At 41.1% G+C, this 25,160-nt stretch overlaps 1 protein-coding gene across 1 annotated transcript in view; it reads left to right on the forward strand.

Moving 5' to 3' along the window:
* Positions 1 to 3,916: 3,916 nt before the first annotated feature.
* The window catches only part of UNC79 (unc-79 homolog, NALCN channel complex subunit), a 113,378-nt gene continuing 92,134 nt past the window's right edge, over positions 3,917 to 25,160 (forward strand). The window contains exons 1-7 of the mRNA XM_067296968.1: positions 3,917 to 3,992; positions 9,544 to 9,664; positions 15,584 to 15,888; positions 19,303 to 19,473; positions 22,118 to 22,210; positions 23,336 to 23,391; positions 24,038 to 24,167. Of these exons, the coding sequence (XP_067153069.1) occupies positions 3,971 to 3,992; positions 9,544 to 9,664; positions 15,584 to 15,888; positions 19,303 to 19,473; positions 22,118 to 22,210; positions 23,336 to 23,391; positions 24,038 to 24,167 (898 nt within the window). The 5' untranslated portion in view covers positions 3,917 to 3,970. The remainder of the gene's footprint in view (positions 3,993 to 9,543; positions 9,665 to 15,583; positions 15,889 to 19,302; positions 19,474 to 22,117; positions 22,211 to 23,335; positions 23,392 to 24,037; positions 24,168 to 25,160) is intronic.

A 25,160-nucleotide genomic window follows, 5' to 3' on the forward strand; every position in this document is an offset into this window, starting at 1 on the left:
ACAAGTTAAAACATGAGTGTCTATACTTACATTAATAAACTATGCAAATCTATCAAAGAGTTTGACCAAATAACAAATAAGTTGGATCAGGATTTATGTAGGGCTTAGGCATTGTTTAGGCATGTACAAAGACTCAGAAGCAATAATTTGCTTTCCATATACCTGAATTACATGCTGCAGTATAGGACCTTGTTCAGTAAATGTAGGCATAGCTGCAATTTTCAGGCATTTAAATCAAAGATGAAATTTTACATGATAAATGGAATTCATATTTTCTGAGTGTACTGCCTCATCAACCTGAGTGTTTTTAATAGACTCACCACTAATGTATGTGAATGTGTGGTATATTTTAAAAGATACTTCAGTTTCCCTCAGTGCTGCTAGTTCCCTGCTGTTCTCTAATGAGGAACAAAGCAGTTCAGCATGATTTGCTGCATCAACAGACAGAAACTCGTGCTAAAGATGAAAACTGTCTTCAGTGGCCTGTTTCAATGAGGTCTGTAAGCCATCTGTCTATATCTTCATCACTTATGTTCTAAGTTGTGAGGCCTAGGGTTAGAAGGGCTTGTAGCACAATGTGGCCTCCCTGGACACTTGATCAAACTAAACAAACAGAAAAGCTTTCATTGACTTTGGTAGGGGTTGGATCAGATATCAAAAATCAGTTTCCAATAAGAGAGTGAATATAAGTGTAAGCAGTCTCCGCCTCACCTTGTTCAGGTAGCAATCTGCAGGATCTTGCAGAGAGCTCAACAGGAAGAAGCAAGCCACATCTGGGACAAGCCCACTGCTCTTTGCTTTTGTGAAGTACTACTCAAGAAAATGGGGGCAACTTCTCTCCCAGTTAAGTGATGTCTTTCAGTTGCTAATCAGTCCCATTATAGTGACTGCAGCTTGTTCATACTAGCCAGTGGTAGTAGTTTATACTGGCTCCTCTCCCTCTTTGGGGTTTGCAAATAGAAGGGAGTGTGGAAAGAACTGCATGAAGGCTGTGATGGCCTCAAGGGAAATAGATTGAGAGCTCTGTTTTGGAACTAATTAAGTGGTGTTGGAAAAACATTGCACATTCAGTATTTTTAGAAGATTGCTCTGAGAAAAAAGCTAATCAGTTAAATGCCAGTCAAAAGCGTCTGCCCCTTCACTGCAGTTCTTGTCATAGAATGTGCATCATCCTCAAATCTGGGTAGCAGTAATTTGGATGCATTGCCTTGCATGATGAATAATAAAATGTACCTACTTCTCTCCACCTCCACAGCACTGTCCTCTTTGGCTACTGCAGGCCTACTCATCTTAGGCAGCCCAGCCCTCTGAGGAGAGAGAATATATTCCGATTGGCTTTGTATCTATCAATTCTCCCATGCCCTGGCTGATGGAATCCTACTGCCTCCACGTATCTTTCTCAGAGGTGTGAGAATCTGAAAAAAATGAAATAAATATGGAGAGTTTCAGAAAAGAAAATCATAGCTAGCCATTCATTTCTGAGACCTGATATGGAAAAATGAGAAAGCTGGGGAACTGACAAGACATACATTCATGAAATAATTTCTCTTGGAATGAACAGAAGAATAATGATTTAAATTATATTATTACTGCACTTCCTTTTGAATGCTTTCAGTCAATAACAACTTCAGTATTTCAGATAAAGCTACTTTATTTCAAAATTTCTAATATTAGGAAATACACAGTTCCTATATGCTGTAGAAAATATTTACATTGGTTTTCACTGAAATAGTGTTAAGTAAATTAAAACCAATATAGAAGTGGCCTATTTGTTTTTTTTTTAATTTTTTCTTTAGTAATGTGAATGTCTTCTATAACTGAAAAGCATTAAGGCTCTATTTATATATTCTACCTGTGCACAGGTACTCACTGTGCACAGTGAGTACCACTTCCCTTTTTGTTTTCAGATCAAGAGTATTCTGCTCCTTCTGTTTTCAACATTTAAGTCTCTCTTCTCTTTCCATTATAGATACATATCAATATATAAATATCTTAGTATGCACACATCTCCCTCTGTAAAACCTCGTGTGGCGAAATACTGTATGGATGCTTGTGTATACATATATGTTTCTATTCAACAGAAAAGAACATCTACTCATGTATGTGTCTTATATTACTTGTCAAGGCGCAGATTCCCTCTACCTGCCTTAAGGCACCCTTAGCCTTAAGGCAGGGTACTGTAAAACACAGAATCCCCCCGCAACTGATGGAAAGAATTGGCACCTTTGGAAAGCAACTCAGACCTCTGATGGGCTGAATGACTTTCTGGAGCTACACTACTGGATGTGCTCATGGATCACAGGGTTCTCAGTTTGAGTATCACAGTGATGTGTCTAAACTGAAGTGGGATGAACATGGGTCTATGTGCTCAGTAAACTATACATACTTCTCACTTTTTAAAAATGTGTATTATTTCAGTTTCCCTCACTTTTTCTCTGGAAAAGAGAAAAAAAGGTTTTTTTTCATGCTTTCAGTATTTCTAAAAATGTTACATCTTTAAGCTTTCTAATGGTGTTTCACATGGCAGGAGTCTATAGCAGTTACTAGGGTCCTCCTGAATGTTCAGAGGCAAAGAAATATCTGTCTCCATGTGAATCCAGAAGGGCCATGTGACAGACCTTGGGCTGTTGGTTCTTTCAGTACCTTAGGTTAGGAAGCACAGGTATGTCTACAGTGAAGACTACACGTTCTGAGCTTTCTCACGCTCCTTCAGACTCGTGGGCTGCACAGTGCAGAGGGGATCTGCTTCAGGGTACCTCTCATCCTTTCCCCCTCCTTGTGTTATACCACTAGCTCCACTTGTGGGAGAAAGAAGGAGATCCTGCCTCCTCCTTCGTGGCATGAGTAATTTCTGGGGCCTCCGCAGGTCCCTGGCTCACTCACAGACCTGGACGTTGTCTTGACGTGGGCTCCTCACAAAGAGCCCGGTACTCCCACCACGGCTGGTCCTTCTACCCCACCGTCATCCTGTGCTGATGGAGTCTGGGGCAGCAACTATAGCTGGGAGCTAGTGATGGAGAGGCAACAGGTTCAGGGGTCTGAGCTCAGCCCTCGTCTCTTTGGGGAAGAGAAGCTAATGGCATGACCAGCCCCAAGATGCTTGGGGCACTGAGGAAACAAATGGGGAAAACAGGCAGATGCACATCACTGCATGCCCTGCTGAGGCAGACATGAAAGCCCAGGGCGTCAAGGTGAGGGGAAGTAGCCAAGGAAACAAAACTTGTGTTTTAAGCAGACACCTTCACAAATAATTCCCTGACAGTATTGCCGTCAGCCATGGCCTGCCTCAACACCCTCCCTCTTGCCTCGCTGAAGCTCTAACTTGGAGCATCAGGTCGCAGCAGGGCTGCGGGCAGTCGGGGCAAGGACCTGCTCTGGCAGCGGCGACGCTCGCTGCAAACCCCGCTTGGGGAGGCCGCCGCCAGGCTCGCAGGCAGCCCCCCACAACTCCCTGCTAGCCCAGGGGGCCCTGCCAGCTCCCTGGGGGCACCGCCACGACCTTCGGGCGGCACCGCCGGCTCTCACCGTGCCGCGGCGGGATCTGGAGCCGCATTTCCCGGGAGAAAACGCCCCCACCGCTTGAAGGTCCTTCGATACCCCCCCGGCCCTTCTGGGAGGGGGCCGCCCGCCCTCCGGCCCTCCCAGCGTCGCGGCCGCCCCGCCCGGCGGCAGCGGCGGCCCACGCGCCCCCTCACGCAGCCGTTGCGCCCCCGTGGCCGCGCTGCGCCGCCCCTCGGCGTCCATCTTCCCGCGGCCCCGCCACGCACTTTCCCTTTAAGAGCCCGCGCCCGCCTCCGGCCCGGCCTCGGCCGCGCCCCGCGCCCGCTGCTCCCCGGCCCGCAGCCCTGCGGCAGCGGCCCCCCGCGGCGCGGCGCCGGGGCGGGGCGGGGCGGGGCAGCACGGGCGCCGCCTCCACTGCGGCCGGGGGGAGCCGCTCCTCGGCGGCGGAGGCGGCCGCGCGGGCAGCAGCATGTCCACCAAGGCGGAGCAGTGTGAGTGGCGGGGGCGGCCAGGGGCGCCCGCTGCGCCGGGGAGCCGGGGGCGGACGGGCGGGGGGCGCCTCCCCGCCGCGGGGCCGAGCCCGCTCCGTTCCCCGCGCTGCGGGGCGCCCCGGTGGGTAGCGCTGCCCGGGCCCCTCCTGCGGGATGGGGCGCCCTTCGGGGAGCCGGCGCAAGAGGAGGCTGCCGGGGCGGGCGGGGGCTGCCTGCCTTCTGGCTTTTTCCTTCCCCGCCGCCGCCGCTCCGCTCGCTGCGGGCAGCCGCCCGCTGTGCGCCTCCCCGGCGCGGTGACATTTCTGTGCTGCGTGACGGGGGAAGCAACATGTTTGTGCAGGGGAGGAAACGAGGGGCCCGGTGGGTGCCGGCGGGTGGGAGCTAAGAGAGGGGGCCCCGGCTCGGCGTCGCCCCGGGCCCCCTGGTGCTGTCGGTGTCGGTAGGGCGAGCGGCGCCGAGGAGGCCCAGTGGTGCCTGCGCCTTGCCGCGTCCGCACCGAGGGGAGCCGGGGATCCCCCTGTAAGGGCGGGAGAGGATCCGCGCGTTGCCGTCTTGAAGGTGGTTTCGCCGTGAGGCACCGGGGAAGGAAGATGTGGCGTCGTTCTCGCTGCTGCCGTTCGCGTTTTGGGTGAATATAGGGCAGGTCCGGCTGTCTGGCGGCGGCTGCCGGCCCCGAGGCTGTGCCCAGCAGGCCCCAGGCTGCCCGCAGCCCCGACCTGGCGGGCCTCCGCGCCGGCGGTTTGACCACCATGTTGCGGCGACGGGATCGGAGCAGGTGACATGGTGGCCGGGACGTCAGCAGCCGCTCCGCGCCGGCGCCCCGCCGCCGTTGCCGGGGACGGCGATGGCGCCTCTGCGCGAGCCCTGCGGGGGCTTGCGGGAGAGACCGGGGCGCCCGCGCTTGTCACCCCGCCGACCTGCGGCCTCTCCCCGTGCGCCGCCTCGGGAGCGCGCCGGGCCGCCTGCCGCCAGGGGTTTGCGTTGGTGTCTGGTGTCACCTGGCGCCTCAGATGCAGAACCTGGCTGTCCTCTTGCTTATGATCGGTGGATCTTCACTAAGAAGAGCCCTTGTGTTTCTGTAAGCCTGCGCTGGACTGGGCTAGTGAAAAGAATACTTGTTTTTTTCCCTTTGGGGTTATCCAGTTGTTTACAGCGACAGATGATGTTGCTATTAGAATATTATGTGAATACTAATTGATTGCTGTGGGGATGCGCCTCGTAAATAGAGCGACAATGATCTGATCATGTAACATCTCTGAATTGTGCAATGTTCAGATCTATACAGTCCCATCCTTTGTGTCTTCCTCCTTTCCCCCTTCCCTAGAGGTCTCAGCTTGTTTCCTCTTTCTTGTGCTGCTCACACCTTAGTTATGCATCTTCCACACTGACATATGGAAAAATTTCTACTGTCCCTTGTCCCAGAACTGTCCTTGGCATTTTCCTTCTCTTCTACTCTGCTTTTTCCATTCCTAATGTTTTTTGTCTGCTCAGTTTGAGCTTCTCTTTCATATTTTTGCCTGGCTGTTTTCTCTTTTCATCTCCTCGTATTGTTCAGTAGACTGCTTCTTGGCTCCGCCAAGTCCCTGTTGTTCTTTGTTTGTTTTTTAAGGAGATTTACTCAGGATCCAGACTGTAGATCTTTCCTCCTCCTAATGCTCTTTTCCATGGTGCCCAGGTAGAGTATTCAGTTAAGGGGCGTACCCTGTGCTTTCTAACCCACTGAATGTATTTTGTTTACTGAGGCTGCTCCCCTGACTAGCTCTTACGGCATTGCCAAGTGTTTTGTTCTTCGCATAATTTCAAGATTCTCTCACCTGTGATTTTTTTACGAATGGTGATGGTCTCCAGCAAGGATAATATTGATGAATACATCACTACCAGGCAAACTTTCAAACCCCCACTGTTGCTCCTTCTACCCTGCTTGAATGACAGGCAAGAACCAGAATGTCTCAGGTAGGAGTCACAAGTCGTAATGAATCTGAATTTACCAAGAAACAGCAGCAAAATACTGTGAATGAGGAAACAGACTGATCAGTTCGGGGTGGGGGGTGGGGGGGAAAGGCATTGGTCTAGGCATGGATCTGTGGCCACACAGGAACTGTTCCCACCCCACAGCTCTGACAGCAGGTTAAATGGTGACAATTTGGAAAATGGCCTTAAGAAGCCTCTCTTTTTTGTGACTACATGCATCTCATACTAAGAAGTATTGACAGTGACTTTCATCATTTGGCTCATCACCACAGCATGCCTGAGATGTTCTGATATATCCAAAGAGAATTAGTTCTTTTTCAGCTCAGATAATGATAATCGACATTTAGTTGTGCTAAGTAACGTCCTGGGAATGGACTCACCCTGTTCTTCATGAGGGCAGTGGAACAACCAAGACCATCTTTAAAGACTCTTAACAGTTTTACATTTGATTCAATCAAAGCTTACAGAGGGGTTAGTGGGCTTAGTTAGGTCTGTGTAGATACTAGAGAGATACCTAGCAAAGCACCATGGAGTAACCTCACCATTTCTTTTTTTTAATGATGACCCTATGACAGTGGCTAAGCACTTCCACAGAGTGACATCACTTTCTGCAGTGTGACTCTCTACGTGCTCAATAACTCAGAAAATTAGGTCATTTATGCACTTCTGTGTCTTCAAGGCTTGCAAAATCTTGCTCTAGGGCTTTCTTTCAGAAGGTTCTCAGTGTTCTGGGATACTGCTGAAACTGTGAGTGTTCTAGCACACTGTAAAAGATGAGGCTAAGACCTTTAGCCTAAAGCTGAAGCAGTAAGAAACAATTTATTTTACAAAAAATGTGATAATATCTAGGAATTATAAGTAAGTTGTCTATTCTGTTATTTTAACTGATACAAATGGATGAAAATGCTGATTAATAGAAATGAATGGATTTCCCTCTTTATATAAAACAGCAATTATAGATATCCTATACTCTTTATCGAATGGAAGAAGCTGTAGAGAGGCAGACAGCTCTTTGAAATACGTCTAGACCTGAATTTGCCATTATTACTAGAATCAGTTTATCCAATTCACTTTTGGATATCTTGACAGTGAACCATGGCAGCCACTCTAAACCATACATCCTGCTGCGAGTTGTTCTCTGCTGGGTACTCTGATATGTGATCGTCTTTCTTTGCAAATATTCCTGGCTTATACTCTTTCCCCCAGCAAGAGAAAGTAGCATCACAAAATACATTTATGGAGTAATTTTTTTCTTTTCCAATACCGTCTAAATTGTTTTTTATAGGGACTTTCATCACCACAGCAAAGGATATGTGTCTGTCTTTAAATCTGTTAAACTGACCTGCAGATCCAGGATGGGAACTCAGATAATGAACAGAACAGATGAGTTGTGAGAAGAGGAGAGGAAAACAGGTCTTTGCTAAAATAAACTTCTTCCTGTAACCTGGAGTGAAACCCATGATGACCAAATGTTGCTTTCCCAGTGTCTCAGCAATTGTGTGGGAAGCTAGCTATGGCTGGTCCCACAGAGACAGGGATAACCTACTAAAAAGCGCAGCTCATATGACACAGGCCTATGTGGTGGCCTGAAATGCTTTCATCTTAGTCATAGCCATAGCGAGACAGTGTGATTCCATGTGACAAAACTTGTGTTTTCAATTGCCTTAAAAATAGTAGTGATCTATTTTAATTATCCATTACAGTCACCTTAAAATGATACTAAGTTTGTAAAGTAAAACACTTAAAGTGAGGAAATATCATAATTAAGGTTGCTTATGCATCCTTAGTTTACTGCTTTTGCATATGCATTATGACACCATTGCTAATTACATTTTTCACTTGCCATTTTCCCACAGACCCCAGCCCTTTTCAGTCACACAGTGGGCCTTCTCCCAGTGATGAAGCAGGGTAACATCGTGAAGGAGGTTTTGTCTGTAGAAGCTTCACTTAATGCAGAAGTTGGAAGGGTACAGTGAGTATAGCAGGAAGTAGGAGAGAAAAGATGATCTTGATAAGGGCAGTTGAATGCTGGAGGACTGGATCTCTTGTCATGCAAGTCAAACGGTGCTCTTCACCTGATTATTAACTGAGTGTTCCTCATTTTGTGAATAATTGACTTGAAATCGTTAAGCCTAGTTTGCTGTACTACTGAGCGCTCGCAGATGCCTTTAGGTACTTTGGACATAAAAATGCCATATATTGCTATCTATTCTGGAAAAAAAGGCTCTCAATATCTCAAGTCAGAGTCTCCAACAGCAGCAGTAAACACTTTGCTCTTGATGTCTGTACTTCAGTCTTGTTCTTTATGATGGAGACAATGCCACCTCTTCTCTTTCAACCCATCGGTGAAGTAGAAAACACCCAGAATGCTTGTGAAATGTTCAGATATAGCAGCAGAGGCACAGGAAAATCCCTCTGGAAGTTAGTATACTTCTATTCAGAGGAGAACTTAAAGAATTATTCATTCTTTAATACATGGCATTGAGCAATGGGAATAAAACAAAGTATTGACTGCTTGCTTGTTTAGGAAGCACTCTCTATCTCCCACAATGAAGGAGCCCTGGGCAAGGGGAAAGGGTATATCTTGACGTAGGTAAAGACTGTGTCATAATCAATATGCTCAAGGGGCTGAAATCATTCAGAAGCATCTCCTCTTTTAACTGTCTGTTACATAGTCTTGGTGCACTTTTAACACAATGAAGAGTTCCCAGCCAACTCTGCTTTCTTTGAGGTTGTGTCTGCACAGACCAATGCTATCAACAAGTGCTGAGTGTTCTAGCTGGTACTGTAGCTGAGCTGCTACAACACTGTGCCTGAGCCAATATACTCTGTTTCTCAGCGTGATTAATTAGTCTGAGCAGAGCAAAAATGAGTTCAGAATGTGCCCAGATATCTCTCCATGAAAGTGTCTTGTGCCATATAGGCAGTGTAAAGCACCAAAGTTGTGTTGGATAATCACTTTCTTCCAACACTGAACAAGTATCTTTATTAGAAAAGATAAACAATGTTATTTCTTAAAAAAAAACAAAAAAAACAGTTTCAGTGAAGGTGTAGAGCTTCTTGACTACATTCTCTCTGCTTCGTCAGACTTCCAAAGACATTTAAATAAACAGCACAGATCTTTTCATATCAGTGTTTCATCGCATAAAGTAAATTCATAGCCTAAAATAAATCACATAAGCTCTCTCTGTCTTAGCTTATGTCTCTGCTTTGGCTATAGAAATATTTGTCTACCTCTTGTGAACCGTATGTGATCCAATGGCTCATTCATTGTAAATGAATCTTGAGATCCTTGGAGACGCTGAAAAAGTGCAATTTTTTTTTTGACTTGCTAACACAAAGTCAGTCTAAAACAGATACAGACATTCGCTGCCTTCCTTGCCTTGCCCTTGGCATACTTGCACTAGAGTATTCAATTTATTTTCCCTAAATAGAAAGAATTGAGAGACTTGTCTCTTTGGGACAGTTTAATTCTTCAATTTCAAAAATTCAGAAATGCTAGGAACAGATGCGATTCCCTGAAAGCCTGCAATAAATTAATTGAAAGTTTCTGTATTTCTGTTTTTTGTCTTTTATCTAGTTGCTTCCAAAATCCGCTACCTCCAGGAATACCACAACCGAGTTCTCCACAACATTTACCCTGTGCCCTCTGGAACTGACATTGCAAATACTCTGAAATACTTTTCTCAGACATTATTGAGGTAAGTTTTAACTACTGCTCTCGAAGAAAAAAAGAGTTAAAGAATTGTGGGGGGATTCATTGACTTTTTTTCTTGGTTACAAAATTTAATGGGTCAATGCTCAAAGAAAAAGAGTCAGAGCATAATTTAAGGAAGGAATGGTATGAATATCTTCAGTGGCTGTTGCCCAATTAGCCCAGTTGAGCTACTTATTGAGTGGCTGATTCTAAAATAAACTTGGTTGATTACACATTTGCTTGGCCCTCCTAAGCCTTAGCTGAGTGCACAAATATACTGAACTTGGGAAGAAGGGTTATGATCTGTAGTGTTTTAGAGTTGTGTACCTATGACAATCCTGGTGCTTCAGGATCCTAGGGTGATGAGCCAGATGAGCAGAACTAGGTTCTGACTGTCGCATGGTTCAGCTGGCTGCCACGTTCGGGTTCTGGTTCAGCTCTGCGTAAGAGTCAGTGCCAAGTTTGGATCCAGGTCTGGATTTGGATGGCAACAACAGATCAGGATTGTTCTCATCTGGGGATTTGATTTAGTCCAGTGTTTAGTGATAATACATAGTACTATAGTATATAATAGGTAGTACTAAATACCGTGTGATAACAAAATCTTTAGTGTGGGAATTACTACCTCTCATCTTGCTGTAAAGGTCATTAAGAATGACACCCAGATTCCATTTTCCTCCATGGTGCTACCTGTTGGATTCATATTTTCAAACTGGTTTTAAAATGGCTTTTGAAACTGAAGATGTGATTTTTTTTGGGGGGGGGGGGGCACTACCCAGATTTTGGCTAGCACTAGTTTTCATATCCAGAAAAATGCCATTAAAGCAACACATCTGTGTATAGTTCTTAATATATACCTGAAAAGACCGCATCCCTGGTGTCAGAAGCTAGTTTGAAAATATAGCCATTTGCCTTATTTGATGAGGAAACATTAACAGAATACAATTAACCTATATATTTGTGCACGTACTCCGATAATTAAGTTGAGAAGCAAGAGTTTAAAGTTGGAAGAATGACAGTAGTTCATTCTAACATTTGTTTAAAGTCTGTGGAATGTAACAAGATTCTTGAACCTGTTTATAAATTATACATTTTAATAAATTTATAATTTTTAATGTACAACATTTTAATATATTTTTATATTTTTAAAATAAAAATACAAATTTATAAAAGATACATACACAGAAATACTCATTATCAGTGGAACCTCTGTTTGCTGCAAACTTTAAAAACTGCTGTTCGCTTCTGAAAACTTCAAGACAGTCATTTAACCATTGTGAAACTTGTTGCTTTTACTAGACGTTTTAAAATGATGAAGAAACTTATGGCAACTGTAGGAGTTTTTCAAGAGTGATAAATGAATTTTTGTCTCATTACATTGCAGCAGTGGAAAAAATATTCAAAGAGTTATTGAAAATACCTCTGAAATGAGCTCTGTTCCCACATCAGGATTTTTTAATGGATTATTTGCACAACAAACACACTTAAGTAACATTTAAAGCTCTGAATAACAAAACAGCCTCTGCTTAAATGCTGTGGGCCTTTAAGCAGTTAAAGCAAGAAAATTGGATTTGATTCTGAACATTTTACTTCCTTGTCTCTTAGCTGTGGCTATTCAGTGCTATAACAAGATACATTTCTTTTTGGAAGAGTCCATTGGGATTTTGTTGAATTTTGACTCTGCTGCTTAAAGAAAGCACCCTTTTTATCACTCTGTTGCCTTCCTCTTCCTAAGCAGTACAGCTGGCATGTCATGTGTGACAAATTCTTCACACCCTATGAGCAGTGATGTTTCTGGGCTTACTGAAAAAACTTTATAATTAATGGCTACAAAAGCAGATCGGAAATAAGGGTAACAATTGCATAACTGAGCAACTGAATTTCTCTGTTTCAAGTTCAGAATGGGACTGAACCAGAACCTGATGCTGATAACCCTGAACCTCTTGGGGCAGAAGTGATATGAATATCTGATACTCACATCCACATGGTTCACAAACAGCTTTGTCCTTTGTAATCTTGGATCTGAACAGCCTCAGAGCTGAAGGGCACCAGAAATTCAAGCTAGGACTTTGGTCTAAATTTATTAAGTGGACTGCATTCTGATACTCAGCAAGGTCAAATCCATATTCTAAATCCTTATAATTGGGGAATTTGAACTGTGGGCCAAAGCCTGAGTGCTATGGTTGAACCATTGTAAGTTTATACACTGGCTGAAACTAAGGAAGAAACTGGATAAAAAGGCAAAACAAAACATACCCTGTATTTAGTGTGGCAGATGGAAAGAAGGAAACTCCCACCCACTGTATGCAGATCTCTGCTAGATTTACGCTAAAACTAAATAGACTTGTCAAGAGCCTTCCTTTCTGAAGAGCATGTTCAGAAATTTCTTTGAATGTTCTGCATGCCAAGTCTTCTTTCTGCCTCCTACACTGAGACTTCATTACACAAGGTTTAACATCAGTGGTAGAAGTACATGATGGAGAATAATCTTTCCAGCTACAAACAAAGAACAAGTACAATGAGTTCAGGCTGCTAAGAGAATACTCATCAAACAATAGCAAAAATGCCCATTGTCTTCCAGGGACTTTGGACCTGATGTTCAAAACAGGTTGCTTGTGTTCACCTTGCTATTTTAAAATAACTTTTACAAAATGTTTTCCAATTTGGTTTGTACTCTCTTTGCAGCTGAATTTCTAGGATAAACATTTCTTGGTGAACATATACAGTCAAAGGAGTAATGGGGGAATAGTATGTAGTCTGAGAAATCCCATATGGTGATGGGGTTGTACAGGTGTAGCCTTTACTGTTTATTATACTTTTTATCTTTCCATGTTATGGACATGTTGACTGTGTTCTTTTCAGTGGACATACCCACTGTTTTGGATCACATTCATATCTGGTATAATTCTGCTAGCTATAGTTGGATTACACAAGGGATTTAATTTGCTCCTTTGCTCTGTACATAGCCTCAATATATCACAAGCTTAGGGGTGGCGGGGACAGTTGTGCAATGGTTGAAACAATTCAGTTCTTTATTTCTATGAACAAACATCACATAAAATCACCATACACTATGCATAACACATTGATTCATTTAGTTCTTCCTTAATTTTCTCTTTGGGCAAAAGCATTTTTTTACATTACAGCATGAATTAAAGTTTCATGCCTGCTCATTTTCAGTATTTTCACTTGCGGAATGACCTAAGACTTAATAAACATCTTACAGAAGAGCTCATACTTTCCTGTTTTCTTGGAGAAAACTCTCTCTCTGTTTCTTGACTCAAGGTGAAATGTTTTACATAAGGAATAGTTATAAATGCCCAGTGGCTAATTAACAGTCACATTTGCTTTGCTGCTTTGGAGAAATGCAGTTCTCTTGCAGGCATTTCAGGAAACCTTTCCTGGAAGACAGTAATTTTGAGATAGATTTGCAGCAAAGGTGTACGAGTTTTGAAACTCGTACCTGAAGCCCTGTTAGCTCTCTTCCATGTCATGGAGCAAGTTCGGCATGGAGTTACGATCTACAGACATTCCAGGTTCTCAGTACTTGGTTTCCACAGTAACAGGACCAAACTGCAAAGATTGTATCTTGATTTTAGGAGATTTACTAGATTTTGAGTGTTGACTGTTCCCTGTATTCCCACTATAACATACGGGACAGGCACAAGCTCAGGTCTGAAAGTTTTCTAAATTTGGCAAGATTGGAACTGTAATTTAGATATGGTCTTATTGCTGTTCCTGAGGAGAACAGAAGAATGCCCTAATCAAGATACAAGACTACGCTTGGGTCTCTAATCTGATGGGCCACAGCTCCATGTTAAAAGGAAGGGTAGCCTTTAGTGCAAGCTCTCCATCCCTGCCTTACACTTTCCAAAGCAAGGATTAATTAATATCATAATATCTTTTCTGGAAGTAATTGCCCTTGAAGTGGTGTGTTGGCTAGCGAAGGGATAGGTAATTGGTATCTGTTAGTAGACAGGGATAGAATACAATTTACTACCTTCACATCTCTAAATAGAAGCTGCAAAGTATGGCAAATGATAGTCAAGCAAATTAAAAGTTAATATGAAAAAGAGGAATCAGCCCTCTCATCATTTCTTTTTAAAGTCATACTAGATCTTAGGTGCTTTTCTGATATGACTTCATAAACGCTTTCATGACAGTCTTATCCCTTTTCTTGTACTGGACATTGGGTAACAGAAAACAAAAGAATGGCAAATATTTAAGGCAAAATGAAAAAGCAAAAAACCATACAGTTTCTTAAAATGTACAACATGTCTGTCTGTCTCTGATTGCAAGTTGACATGTCAGGCCTGCTTGATGGTAGCTATTTGGCACAAAACTAATTGTAAAAGTGTTATATATATGGCAAATGAATGGCACCTCCTCTTATAAGCACCTTAGCATGAGTTTAACTTACTTGTGTGGGTTACATTGACTTATGAGGTAAGTTATAATTGTGCTAAGGTGGTTTTAAGATAGGAATCTCTGTACTATTAAAGAGGACTGAGATTTCCAGGAGTGCTCCCTCTTGACATAACTCTGATTTTCAGAAGTCAATTTAAAGGAAATTTTAATACTACTCATTTGTTTCTTATAAGCTTTAACATTGACTTCAGGAACAGAGTTAAACCAACAGCAATTGCTTTGGGAAATCCCAATCCTTGAAAGGTACAAAATGTGTTTTTTTTTAAAAAAAAAAAAGTATTGTGTGTGGTTTAATATATTTAAAAGGTGTATTATACTTTTATAGGCACATATGAAGATTATGAGCTAACCCTATAATTGCTAAACTATAACACTGGTTAAGCAGCAATTTATTTCTATTTTTAAAGTAGTGTGGTGGATTTTTTCTTTTTTGTTTTTAGAAAATTGGAATAACATGTTTACAACATTCTTAAAATGACATAGCAAGCTGGTTGACATATAGCCTCTATTTTGATTCCCACTAAATCCTTTTTATTTTTTTAAATTATATCTCCTTTAGTTTATAGTGAGTTTTGTTGAATAATAATGTAAGTAGCAGCAGGAATGTATGATAACACACTGTCTGATCTGTAGTTACATAACTGGTCTTGCTTGCTTAGCCCTTAGATTTTGAAGGTAACTATTTACCCAAAGAGTGTTTGTATTCATAAAGTAAAATGTTTCCTCCCAAAACATGGGCAAAATTAAAAACACACATAAACAACCATTATCATTAGCTCACAAACATATGCTAAAGACCATCTACTATATATTATTTTATAGCTTTTCCAAATGTAGTTTAGTAAACATTTTAGAAATATTATATTATTTCTAAATCCATGTGCCTGTTTAAACTTCATTATCTCAAATGATACTGACTGAGTGGTCATGAAACAGTATCATAAAATACATACAGACATTATTTTGATGCAATAAACATGTGATTTTTAAGACTATCTTAACAAACACACATGTTTATTCTTTGCTAAAACATGTTTCTGCAAGTGCCACACCTATATTTTACATGTTTTCAGTCAGTTGGTTCAAAAGATTTCACAGAAAAAAAAACCCTCTCAAAATATTATCACAGGAAAATACCAAGCTATTTTGACACTGCTATTTTTTCATAGCAAACACTTTTAATTCCTAGAATTTTGCTTAACTGTGAAACATGGGTAGGGCACTGAAACATGCATTTTTATATTTTTGCTCCTTATGAACCAGATAACACATGAGATGCAATGAAAATTTTCATAAATGTCAATTTTTAATTCTACTGTTTTGAAGCATGAAAGTGAATGGTTGCTAGATTTGTAGACACACTGGTTTTGGTAGAGATTGCATCTTATGTGGGATGTATCTGGTGTTTTATTATTTGTTTTATAGTGTCATTTCAATGTAATGTGCTGTTCTTTGTGTCTTTGTTGTCTCTTTTTTTTCTTTGTCCCCCCAACAGCATTTTGTCCCGCACAGGGAAGAAGGAGAATCAAGATGCCTCCAATTTGACAGTGCCCATGACCATGTGTCTTTTTCCTGTGCCATTCCCACTCACCCCATCTCTAAGACCACAGGTCAGTTCCATCAACCCTACTGTTACTCGCTCCCTCCTTTACAGCGTCCTGCGAGATGCTCCTTCTGAACGTGGCCAGCAAAGTCGTGATGCTCAGTTATCAGACTACCCATCTTTGGACTATCAAGGACTTTACGTGACACTGGTGACACTGCTGGATCTAGTTCCCTTGCTACAACATGGTCAACATGGTAAGCAGGCCCTTGAACCCTTCCAGTACGCTTAACTTCAGTGCTGTGAATCCATGAATGATGCGTAAATACAGTAGAAGAGATGGGCCTAAACTGACCTGGATCTGGAATTCAAATCTCCTGGGATGTATTTATATCCAAGTGTTTGGTTTGACTTGCTTAAATAAAACATGTTTTTTTGCTAACTGTGGATTTGGGTTTGAATTCTGAGGTTGACTAATTTTCAGTGATATGTTGGTGATATGTAACTAAAATACAGTGGAATGTAACTAAAATAATACAAATGGGTCTAAACCATCTGGACTTTTAATTTGAATCTGCTGAGGTATCTTTGGACTGGTCTTTTGGGGTGGCTCCCTTAAAGAGGCATGAACTACTTGCAAGTGTATTATCTGGCCTATCAGGAATATGCAGATTGAGTGTTTTGGTGAAGGTCCATCTCTGAGCAGAACATAATGTATGTTTGATTGAAGAAAAAAACTTTCTAACCGTGGTAATAGAGATGGCTTTAAAATATTCCTGGGTAAAAAGATAACAATATCTCTGTCTGACTTACAGAAAAACCCTATTTGCTTATATAACAAGGTTTCTGTGACTGTGCTGCATTTGTATTGTTTTCCTCAAGTTCTACATATGTGCAGCTTGTTAGTCTGTGATTGTCCATACTGGGAATCAGGAACCCAGTGCTTTCACTGTGGTGTATAAGCCAAATACTAATTGTCACCGTGGTATAAGGGGGTGTTCTTATATGGTTCAGTACAGGTAGTACTGTGCCCTAATCTGATAAATTGCTGAAACTCTGTAGCAGGAAAGCTGCTTCTGTTGAATTCTAAATTCCTTTTGAACTGGCAGCATCGTATTTTGAGTAGAAGACTGCCGTCTTTGGTAATGACAGTATGATCTTGGAAAAGAGGGACTTGTAGGGAATTATAGACTTGTTGACTTAACTTTAATTTCTGGAAAAATTGTGGAGCTAATAATCAAAACAATTTTTTTAAGTAGGTAACATGATGATAATTAGCATTGAATGGAGACTTGTAAAAAACAAATAACATTGAACAAACATAATTTCCTTTTACGGCAGCACAATGGTCCTCCTGGCGGGGTTTTCTTGTCCTCAGTCAGGCTGTTGTTGCTGTGTTACTTGACATTCTAATAAGCAATCTGGGGACATATGGTCCCCACCTGAGTGAGGAAAACACTCCAAGAGTAATTACCAGCGGCTCATGTCAGCTGGAAGGATATACCAAGTGGGTATCTTACAGGACTCTATGCTGGGTTTCGTGTTATTAAATATTTTTATTTTTTTTGCTTGGCTGATGGAAATGAGAGAACACTTAGATGGGTCTAAGCCATCTGGTTTAGATATCAAGATGGGGTAGTAGCATGTCCTCTGGGTGAAAGAAATCTAATTCGAAATGATGTTGGCAAATTGCATTCAGTTTTTAAAATTTCTTCAGTTAGGACAAATGTACTATATTTAAGCAAGAGAAATCACATACAGAAATGAAGTCAGGGAATACAAGCTTGAAGGCAGTACTGCAGAAAGATCTGTGTGTTATTGTGGATCACAGGCTGACCATAAGTCACTAATATGTTAATATCATACTGCAATATATAAATAGGAGTTTTGTGTAAGAGACAACTAAGGTATTTTTTTCATTCTGATAGCCTTAGCAAGGCCTCAGCTGGAGTAAAACCTTCAGATTCGTCCATCTAGTCTCAAGAAAGATATGGATCATTTGAGAGGAATCCAAGAAAAAGAAGCAAGAATGATTTGAGGTCTAGAAAACATGAACAGTGAGAAAAGCCTGAAAGGACTTGGTTTGTTTAGAGAGGATTGAAGGGAGACATGATAATCATATACAAATACATAAAGATTGCTGCAAGGAGAAATAAACTATAACAAACTATTCTCTGGGGTCACTTAGAGTCACGCGGGATAAGAGGTAATGAGCTTAAATTGCAGCAAAGGAAATTTTGAAAAAAAAGGCCTTTTCATGATAAAGATGGTTCAGCACTGGGATGAATTGCCTGGAGAAGGAGTGAAACTTTCAGTCTTGCAGATTTTTAAGAACAGGTTAGATAAACATCTGCCAGGAATAATTTTATTGACTCATATTTGGGGCAAGGGGAGGTCACTTCCTATTTCCTGTGGTTCTGTGTACAGTGAATTGCAATTTATGACACAACTTGTTATTTATTCCTCCCTCAGCATAGCATTTAGTTAAAATAAATGTATTTTTTTTATCAGCACAATCAATATTGTTTGGGTAAGTACAACTGGTGCACCAGATGGTCCTGAACTTTGGTCTAATCAGATTCTACAAAGTTGTCAATATGGTAAATATCTATAGCAAGAGAGACACACTCTAGCATTAAGGATCTGGCTGTTGCACAGAAAACTTGCAAGAAACATGAAATGGAATGGTTACTTATTGTAACTCATGTTAAACCTATAGATAGATCTCTAAGCACTTTACAAAGACAGGTATAAATCATCCTAGTTATACAGCTAGGCTGAAGGCTTAAGGTTGCAGAGTGAGTCAGTAGCAAAAGAAATTGCCGTCACGCGGGGAGACAGCTTTGTGAGGCACCAGAACCATCATACAGGTTCCAGCCTGGCGTTCCTTAGGTGCTGGAACCTTTCTCTGAGGGTTGTTGGCCCTAGGTCAGTTTCTCGTTTGAAAGAGGCTATAAAGATGCCACAGTGCCCAGATATGCAATAATCTACCCCTTCCATATAGATATCAAAGCTGCACTTTTCTTAAGTATCCCTTCCAAAGCTTATATTATAATTAATTAGAATAAGTCTGGAAATTCTGGATAAATACCAGTTCCGTTTAAGCCTTGGCCATATTTGGCCTCAATGGCTTACTGTGAAAACAAGTTTTGCAGTTCAGTCACAAGCTGTCTGAAAAATACAGTGATGCTTCCTTCTGCATCAGTCCTCTAGGCTGGAGTCTCTCTGTGGGGGGTGTTCTGCAGCTCTCTTAAGGATAATTAAGATCAAAATCTGATATTCTATGCTGGGATGCTTTTTGCAAAAGTGGGCCTTTCAATACCAAACTGCTTATCAAATTCTTATTCCATTAGTTATTTCTAATAATACCTCTACTTAAATCCAGACCTGTCTGTGTAGAGGAGTTAATTTTATTGGCTGTGGTGTTCATATTCCCTCCAAACTGTTCTGAGCACTGTTGAACAGTTTCCCCTCCTCTTAGAAGGGGCTTAAAAATGGTGGGCTAGATCACTTGTCTGTTGTGTCTGTAGTGGTTAAGTTTCTGAAATAACCTGAGGAGAAAGCTTGAATTTAAATGTAAATTTTATGATAGTTTTGTAAACCAAACAGTACATAGTTATCTTTATTTTTTCATTGTAATGATTCTGTGTTTATTTCATTTTATTCAACAGATCTTGGGCAATCAATTTTTTACACTACTACATGCTTACTTCCTTTTCTCAATGATGATATTTTGAGTACTTTACCTTATACAATGATTTCAACATTAGCTACCTTTCCTCCATTTCTACACAAGGATATTATAGAGTATCTCAGCACATCTTTTCTGCCTATGGCTATATGTAAGTAGAACTCATTCTGGTATTGTTCTGTCTCAGAAAATGGTGCACTGCTATAATAATATCAGACTGTAGGAGTCAATGTTTGATTTGTCATAGAGCTGTAATGGGACATTGATTTACCTTATGTATATACAAGAATAATTCCATGCAACTATTTTTCTGAGGGAAATAATTCTATAGACTTAATTATTTATTTATTATGCTGTATTACTGTGTGACTTCTTTCTTCATTTAAAGGGTGGTGTTAAACTTCTTTAAGAAATGCATTATTTTGAGGCTCACAGAGCTTCCAATGACGGCAGTGGAAGTCCTGAATACAGAATCAATGGACAGAATGCTTCTAAAATGATTGAGCAATTGTGATGTGTAGCTTTTATGTCTGAATTAGATTTGGATGTACAAGAATGACTCTTCTCTGCTCTGGATGCAGTCCTGAGCAACCTGCTCTAGTTGACCCTGCTTTGAGCAGGAGAGATTGGACTAAATGATCTCCAGAGGTCCTATCCAACCTCAACTATTCTGTGATTCTGTGAGAATGTCTTCTCCTTATTTGCATTCCAGACCTTTATGGAAAAACATGAACTTTTGTACTGAGATCTACACTGAAGTCACTGAAGAGCATGGAAAATGCTGTTAGAACATGGAAAGAAGCATGGTCCAGAGTTTTAAGAATAAGATTTTGTGGAAATTTGTCACCTACATTTGTTGGCTCTACCACTTGGTGGTCTTGGAAAAGTCCCTTAACTGTTCTGGACTTCAGTTTACCCATGTAAAATAATCCCTTGTAAGACGTTTCAGTGAGGTTTTCTTTGTTAGCTTTGATGAAAGGTCTAATAACAATATGCAAATGCTACAATATTTTTCATACGTATGTGCAGTAGATCCTCTTTGTGTTAAAGAACAGAATGTTGCACTAAACTCCTTTTCCCCCAGTACTGTCATCTGTTAAAGAGCAGCTGATGTAGGTGATTTATCCTGCCCTGTGTATCTTCAGATCTCTAAAACTGTTCTCCAAAACAACCAATTGAGCCAAATCCTTTGTTAATAGAGCCTATTCCCTAGTTACCAGAGATAGCATCCAGATAACTGAGAGCAACCTTTGTTACACTGCCTTTTCCTCAAACAGTTCTGGTTAGATTTTTGTATGAAACCAGTCTGCTTTTCTTTAAATTTGGCTTCTAGTACTATGTCCCACTTTTACCCAGAAGGCTACATTTTTGAATGCCAGGCTAGAGCTACTGAGCATGTGTACTTTGCAATATAAATCCATGCAAATAGAACTTGCCATAATAATTTGGGAATTGTTTTGAGTGATTGGTAGTGATGAGGCAGAGAATGGTTCCAGGGGAGCAGTAATTAAATCAGAGGTAATATGTATCACATGTATACTCAGGCATCTTAGAAATATTATATCAGTACTCTGGTTTGTGGACTTGGACCTGTGTAGCAAAATGCTGGACTGTTTTGCACCTACTTTTTTTTCTTTTTTCTTTTTAATTGCCATTGATTCAGGCAGCTCATAACTGCAGATAAAGGTGTCCTTGGGTATTTTCTTTCTCTTCTTTGTGGTTGAGATTCAAAAAAGAATGACTGAAGTCCAATAAAGAGAGTCATAGCAATTTTGGGGCATGTGGGGAAATACCAGATGAGAGAGACAAACCTTTCCTTCCCCGGTGTTGAGCTCTGAATCAAGCTGAAAGGGAGGATGCAAGAGATGGTATGAGGAGCCAGATGGGAGTGATGAAAGCATCTCGCTGAACTGGTAGTACTCTTCTGTACCTGCATCCTAAATGGCTGGTATCTGGGCCCTGGCAGCTAGGCTTGGGAAAGTGCTGAAGAATGAGGGTGGAAAAGGACATGTCACATCTCTGTGTAGGAGGTTGCCTTCAAAGCGATATTGCCTTGTTATCGTTCTGGAAATAAATGCCTATACTCTGCTGTTTTTTTCCAAGTATACTACTTGATGGTAACCAATGAACAGGAGACAAGCAGGAACTCCAGCCACTTCATGTGTGAGGTCAAAGTCACAGCAGCTTAGCTACACTTTAATATTATTGTTCATCAGTATCTTAACACAGTTCACATAAGAAGGGAACTAGATTTTCCTGTATGTAGCTATACTATAGCTTGAACTCATGCCATATGCTCCCTGAGAAGTAGTCTGTACCCTACACCAAGAGCCAGCAGCTGCCACCAGCCTCAAAACTTCACATATACCTCAACGGCAGGCCTTCCATTTTTCTTGTTTCCTTACGCTCTACTTCCTCTTGCTTTTTGTAAGATCCAGATCCTAGGTGCATGTGACTATATGAGTGAGATTGTTCTGACCACTCTGGGGGCTCTCAAGTGAGAGTGCCTGAGAAGATCACTGTCTTTGTTAATGAAGCTCTGTGAAAGAAATCTTATAGGTCTGGGAAATCAAGTGTGCACTCTGTGAGGCAAGATTATATTCAGTCATCTCTTTCTTCTTGCACTTGAAAAGAGCTTTCATCCCCTACAATATAGAATGGTTGTTCTTTTATTAATGACGTGATACCTTGAGAATTTTATTTGCATCAGTTGGAATCAGAATTATATGATATTCTTGCCCAATTTGCCTTGCTGTACACTAGGAAATGTTTTTTTTTTTCCCCTTTCTTTTAAGTGGGATCCTCAAAAAGGGAAGGTGTTCCAGCTCATGTCAATCTATCTGCATCATCGATGCTAATGATTGCAATGCAGTACACATCAAACCCAGGTACGTATAAACAGGCAACATGGTATCATTCTTTCCAAAAGCTATGAGTCATGAAGTACTCATGCCACCACCTGAAAAGTTAAAATGATCGGAAAATCTGTCTCACTATCCAACGCAAGATGAAAAATAAGTTATTTTAGTCAAAACTGTCATTTCCAAGCGTATTGTTTGAAGTAATTGTTATGCTGATAAGAGATCTCATTGTGATGAAGAAATAGTATTGGGCCCAGGATTAGAGACTCTGAACTATTCTTGCTTGACATCAGAAAATAGTGTTGATTTATAGTATCAGTGTTTGAGAGAAAATAGCACCAACTTTGACTATAGAAACTCACAGAAACTGTTTGATTGTCTTATACTCCAATTTAAATCCTCCCAAGTTCACAACTGGCACTGTTTTTTAAAGAAGACAGGTAATGTCTGCCTGGCTGCAGGCTCAGAACAGAACTATGAATAATTTAACTGTAATTAGAAATCTCTGAATACAAATGCTGTTCTCTCTTACTGTGGTGCAGCCCTGGTTAAATCAGTGCAGTTACACAATGAAATCCAAACATAATTTAATCTGAGGGACCTGTCACATTTCACAATAGACAACTATCTCCCATTTTAGGTATTCATTTAGCCGGGTAGATGGTGGGGGAACCCCCCACCCCTACTGCATTGTGTGCATGAGAAATATGACATCATGCTAATTTAGATCACAATGGTAAATAAAAGCAGCAAACTTTTTAAAAAGCTATTTACACAAGATAGTTTTTTCATTAAATGTTCTATTTTTGGTTCCCAGTTCCCAGCTATCACAGGAACCTGTGGTTTTGGGAAGTCAGAAGAGTGTTTAGTGGCTCATTTGTCTAGCATCTTTATTACAGAGTGGCTGCTATGGCCTGTGGCATACAAGGGAATGATGTACTGTTACATGCGGTTTCCATTGCTGTCTCAGGATGAATGACAAGATATCCACTTACAGCTTTTTTTTTATTAGCACACCCTTTAAAATGAAAAGTAATTAAATTGAGTGTAGAGCTTTGCACTGACAAAGGAAAACCAATCAGCTAATGACACCACTTCTGTAACTTGAGTTTCCATTTCAGTATTATGTCTATACTGTCTTTTCTCTCTCAGTGTATCACTGCCAGTTATTGGAATGCCTCATGAAATATAAGCAAGAAGTATGGAAAGTAAGTTTGTGCTTATATATGCTTTGCAGAAATGACTGTATTTGGACTGTAATGAAAACCAGGTGGTTTGAAACTTGAACTAACTGTGTGCCAAGAAGTCATAAGTGATCTTTTTATCCATTCTCCTTCTGAGTTACAGAGGGGAAGGTCCCTCTGATTTTAGTTTGTGGAAGCAGCTCCACCTTTTATACAACAGAGCTCTAGTTGGGTGTGGCTCCAGCTGGCAGAAATTTAATAACCATCGATCTTCTAAGTTCAAGTGGGACTGAATTTTTATGAGGACTCTTTGTGAGTGTTGTCTTAGCCTGAATCTGATCTGGATCCAGTTATTTATCCACATCACACCTTTTTGCTCCGTGGCTAGACAGTGGCTTCATTTGCTGTCTATCAGTATAAAATATGTGTGTGGGGGTGGTGGTAGCTGTTGGGTGTTCCAGTCAAACTCAGAAACCTGTTGTACTACATTCTTTATGAACACCTTGTTGAAATTTGTAAAAGCTACTTGTAAAAGCCTACAAAGGTTGATTGGTGGATGTAAAAATATATATTTTTATGTGTTCAGGTATCTTTGTGAACATAAATAGTAGGTATTGAATTGTGTTTTCTTGTCTTGCAAAATAAACACCTTGTATCTGTCTTTGCTTAGGATTTGCTGTATGTAATAGCCTATGGCCCATCTCAAGTTAAACCTCCAGCGGTACAAATGTTGTTTCACTACTGGCCCAATTTAAAGCCCCCTGGGGCAATCAGTGAGTACAGAGGACTGCAGTACACAGGTGAGTAGCTATTTTTGTATAAGCCAAAATAAATATTATACAGGAAATGACAGAGAGTGTATTAATGTCAGATGCTTACAGCTGTAAGATATGTTTTGAAATCTTTTTTGCTGTCAGTATTTTCTTAAGTACAAACAATATCCATTTCTTTGTGTTTTCAAAAGATAATGTTACAGAAAATAACTGTGATCATGACCAGTAAATATGTTGTGTTATTTCCAATACTAACTAAACAAAAACAAAACTAAAAAACAGAGAAGAAATAAATACAGCATTTCAAATGGTCCATAAAACTGCTTTGTCGGCTCCACAAGGATTCTGGCTTATGTTCCTTTCAATTATCACTCTGGTTGCTGTTGCTGTGCCAGCTGCTATTGCTGCTGCTGTTGCTAAGACTCCTTATCTGGTTGTTACTGTCAAAAAAGTCAGGTGGTGTCAGGTGCAGTCAGTTTAATGGATAAGTTCCCAAGGCTGAGTATAGGGTGAGAATGAGAGAGAAATTCAGCGAGACAGCTGGAGCTGAGTAGGCAGGTGGCACAAGGTCCTTTGCCTACCGAACTCCCTACTGATGCTAATGGGATTGTGCTTCTGTTGGCAGTGAGGGGGAGGAGGACACTGTCCTACAGCTTGCAAGTTGCTTTTCCAGCTTGCCTGTCTCTGTGCTTCAAATACTTTTTGTTATTTGGGATATGTTTTCTTCACTCCTAAAATTTCTGCACTAGAACACCACCTTTTAAACTGTAAAAATGAAGGATTGGAAGGGGTCTTAGGATAATCCCTAGAGCAACTTCAAGTACGCCTTGAACATTCTTGATAGATGTTTGTCTGATCTGTTCTAAAGCCTTCCATTGAAGGATTGATCTTTCTTGATTTTTTTTTTCTTTTTCTCTTGAATCATTCTTCTTGTACTGCTCTGCATCATCTCTTCTTCATGCAAACAGGTCTGTAAAGTAAACATGATACTCCAGCTGAAGCCTTACCAGCCCTGAGTAG

This window comes from Apteryx mantelli, chromosome 4 (assembly GCF_036417845.1).
Source record: "Apteryx mantelli isolate bAptMan1 chromosome 4, bAptMan1.hap1, whole genome shotgun sequence".
NCBI lineage: Eukaryota > Metazoa > Chordata > Aves > Apterygiformes > Apterygidae > Apteryx > Apteryx mantelli.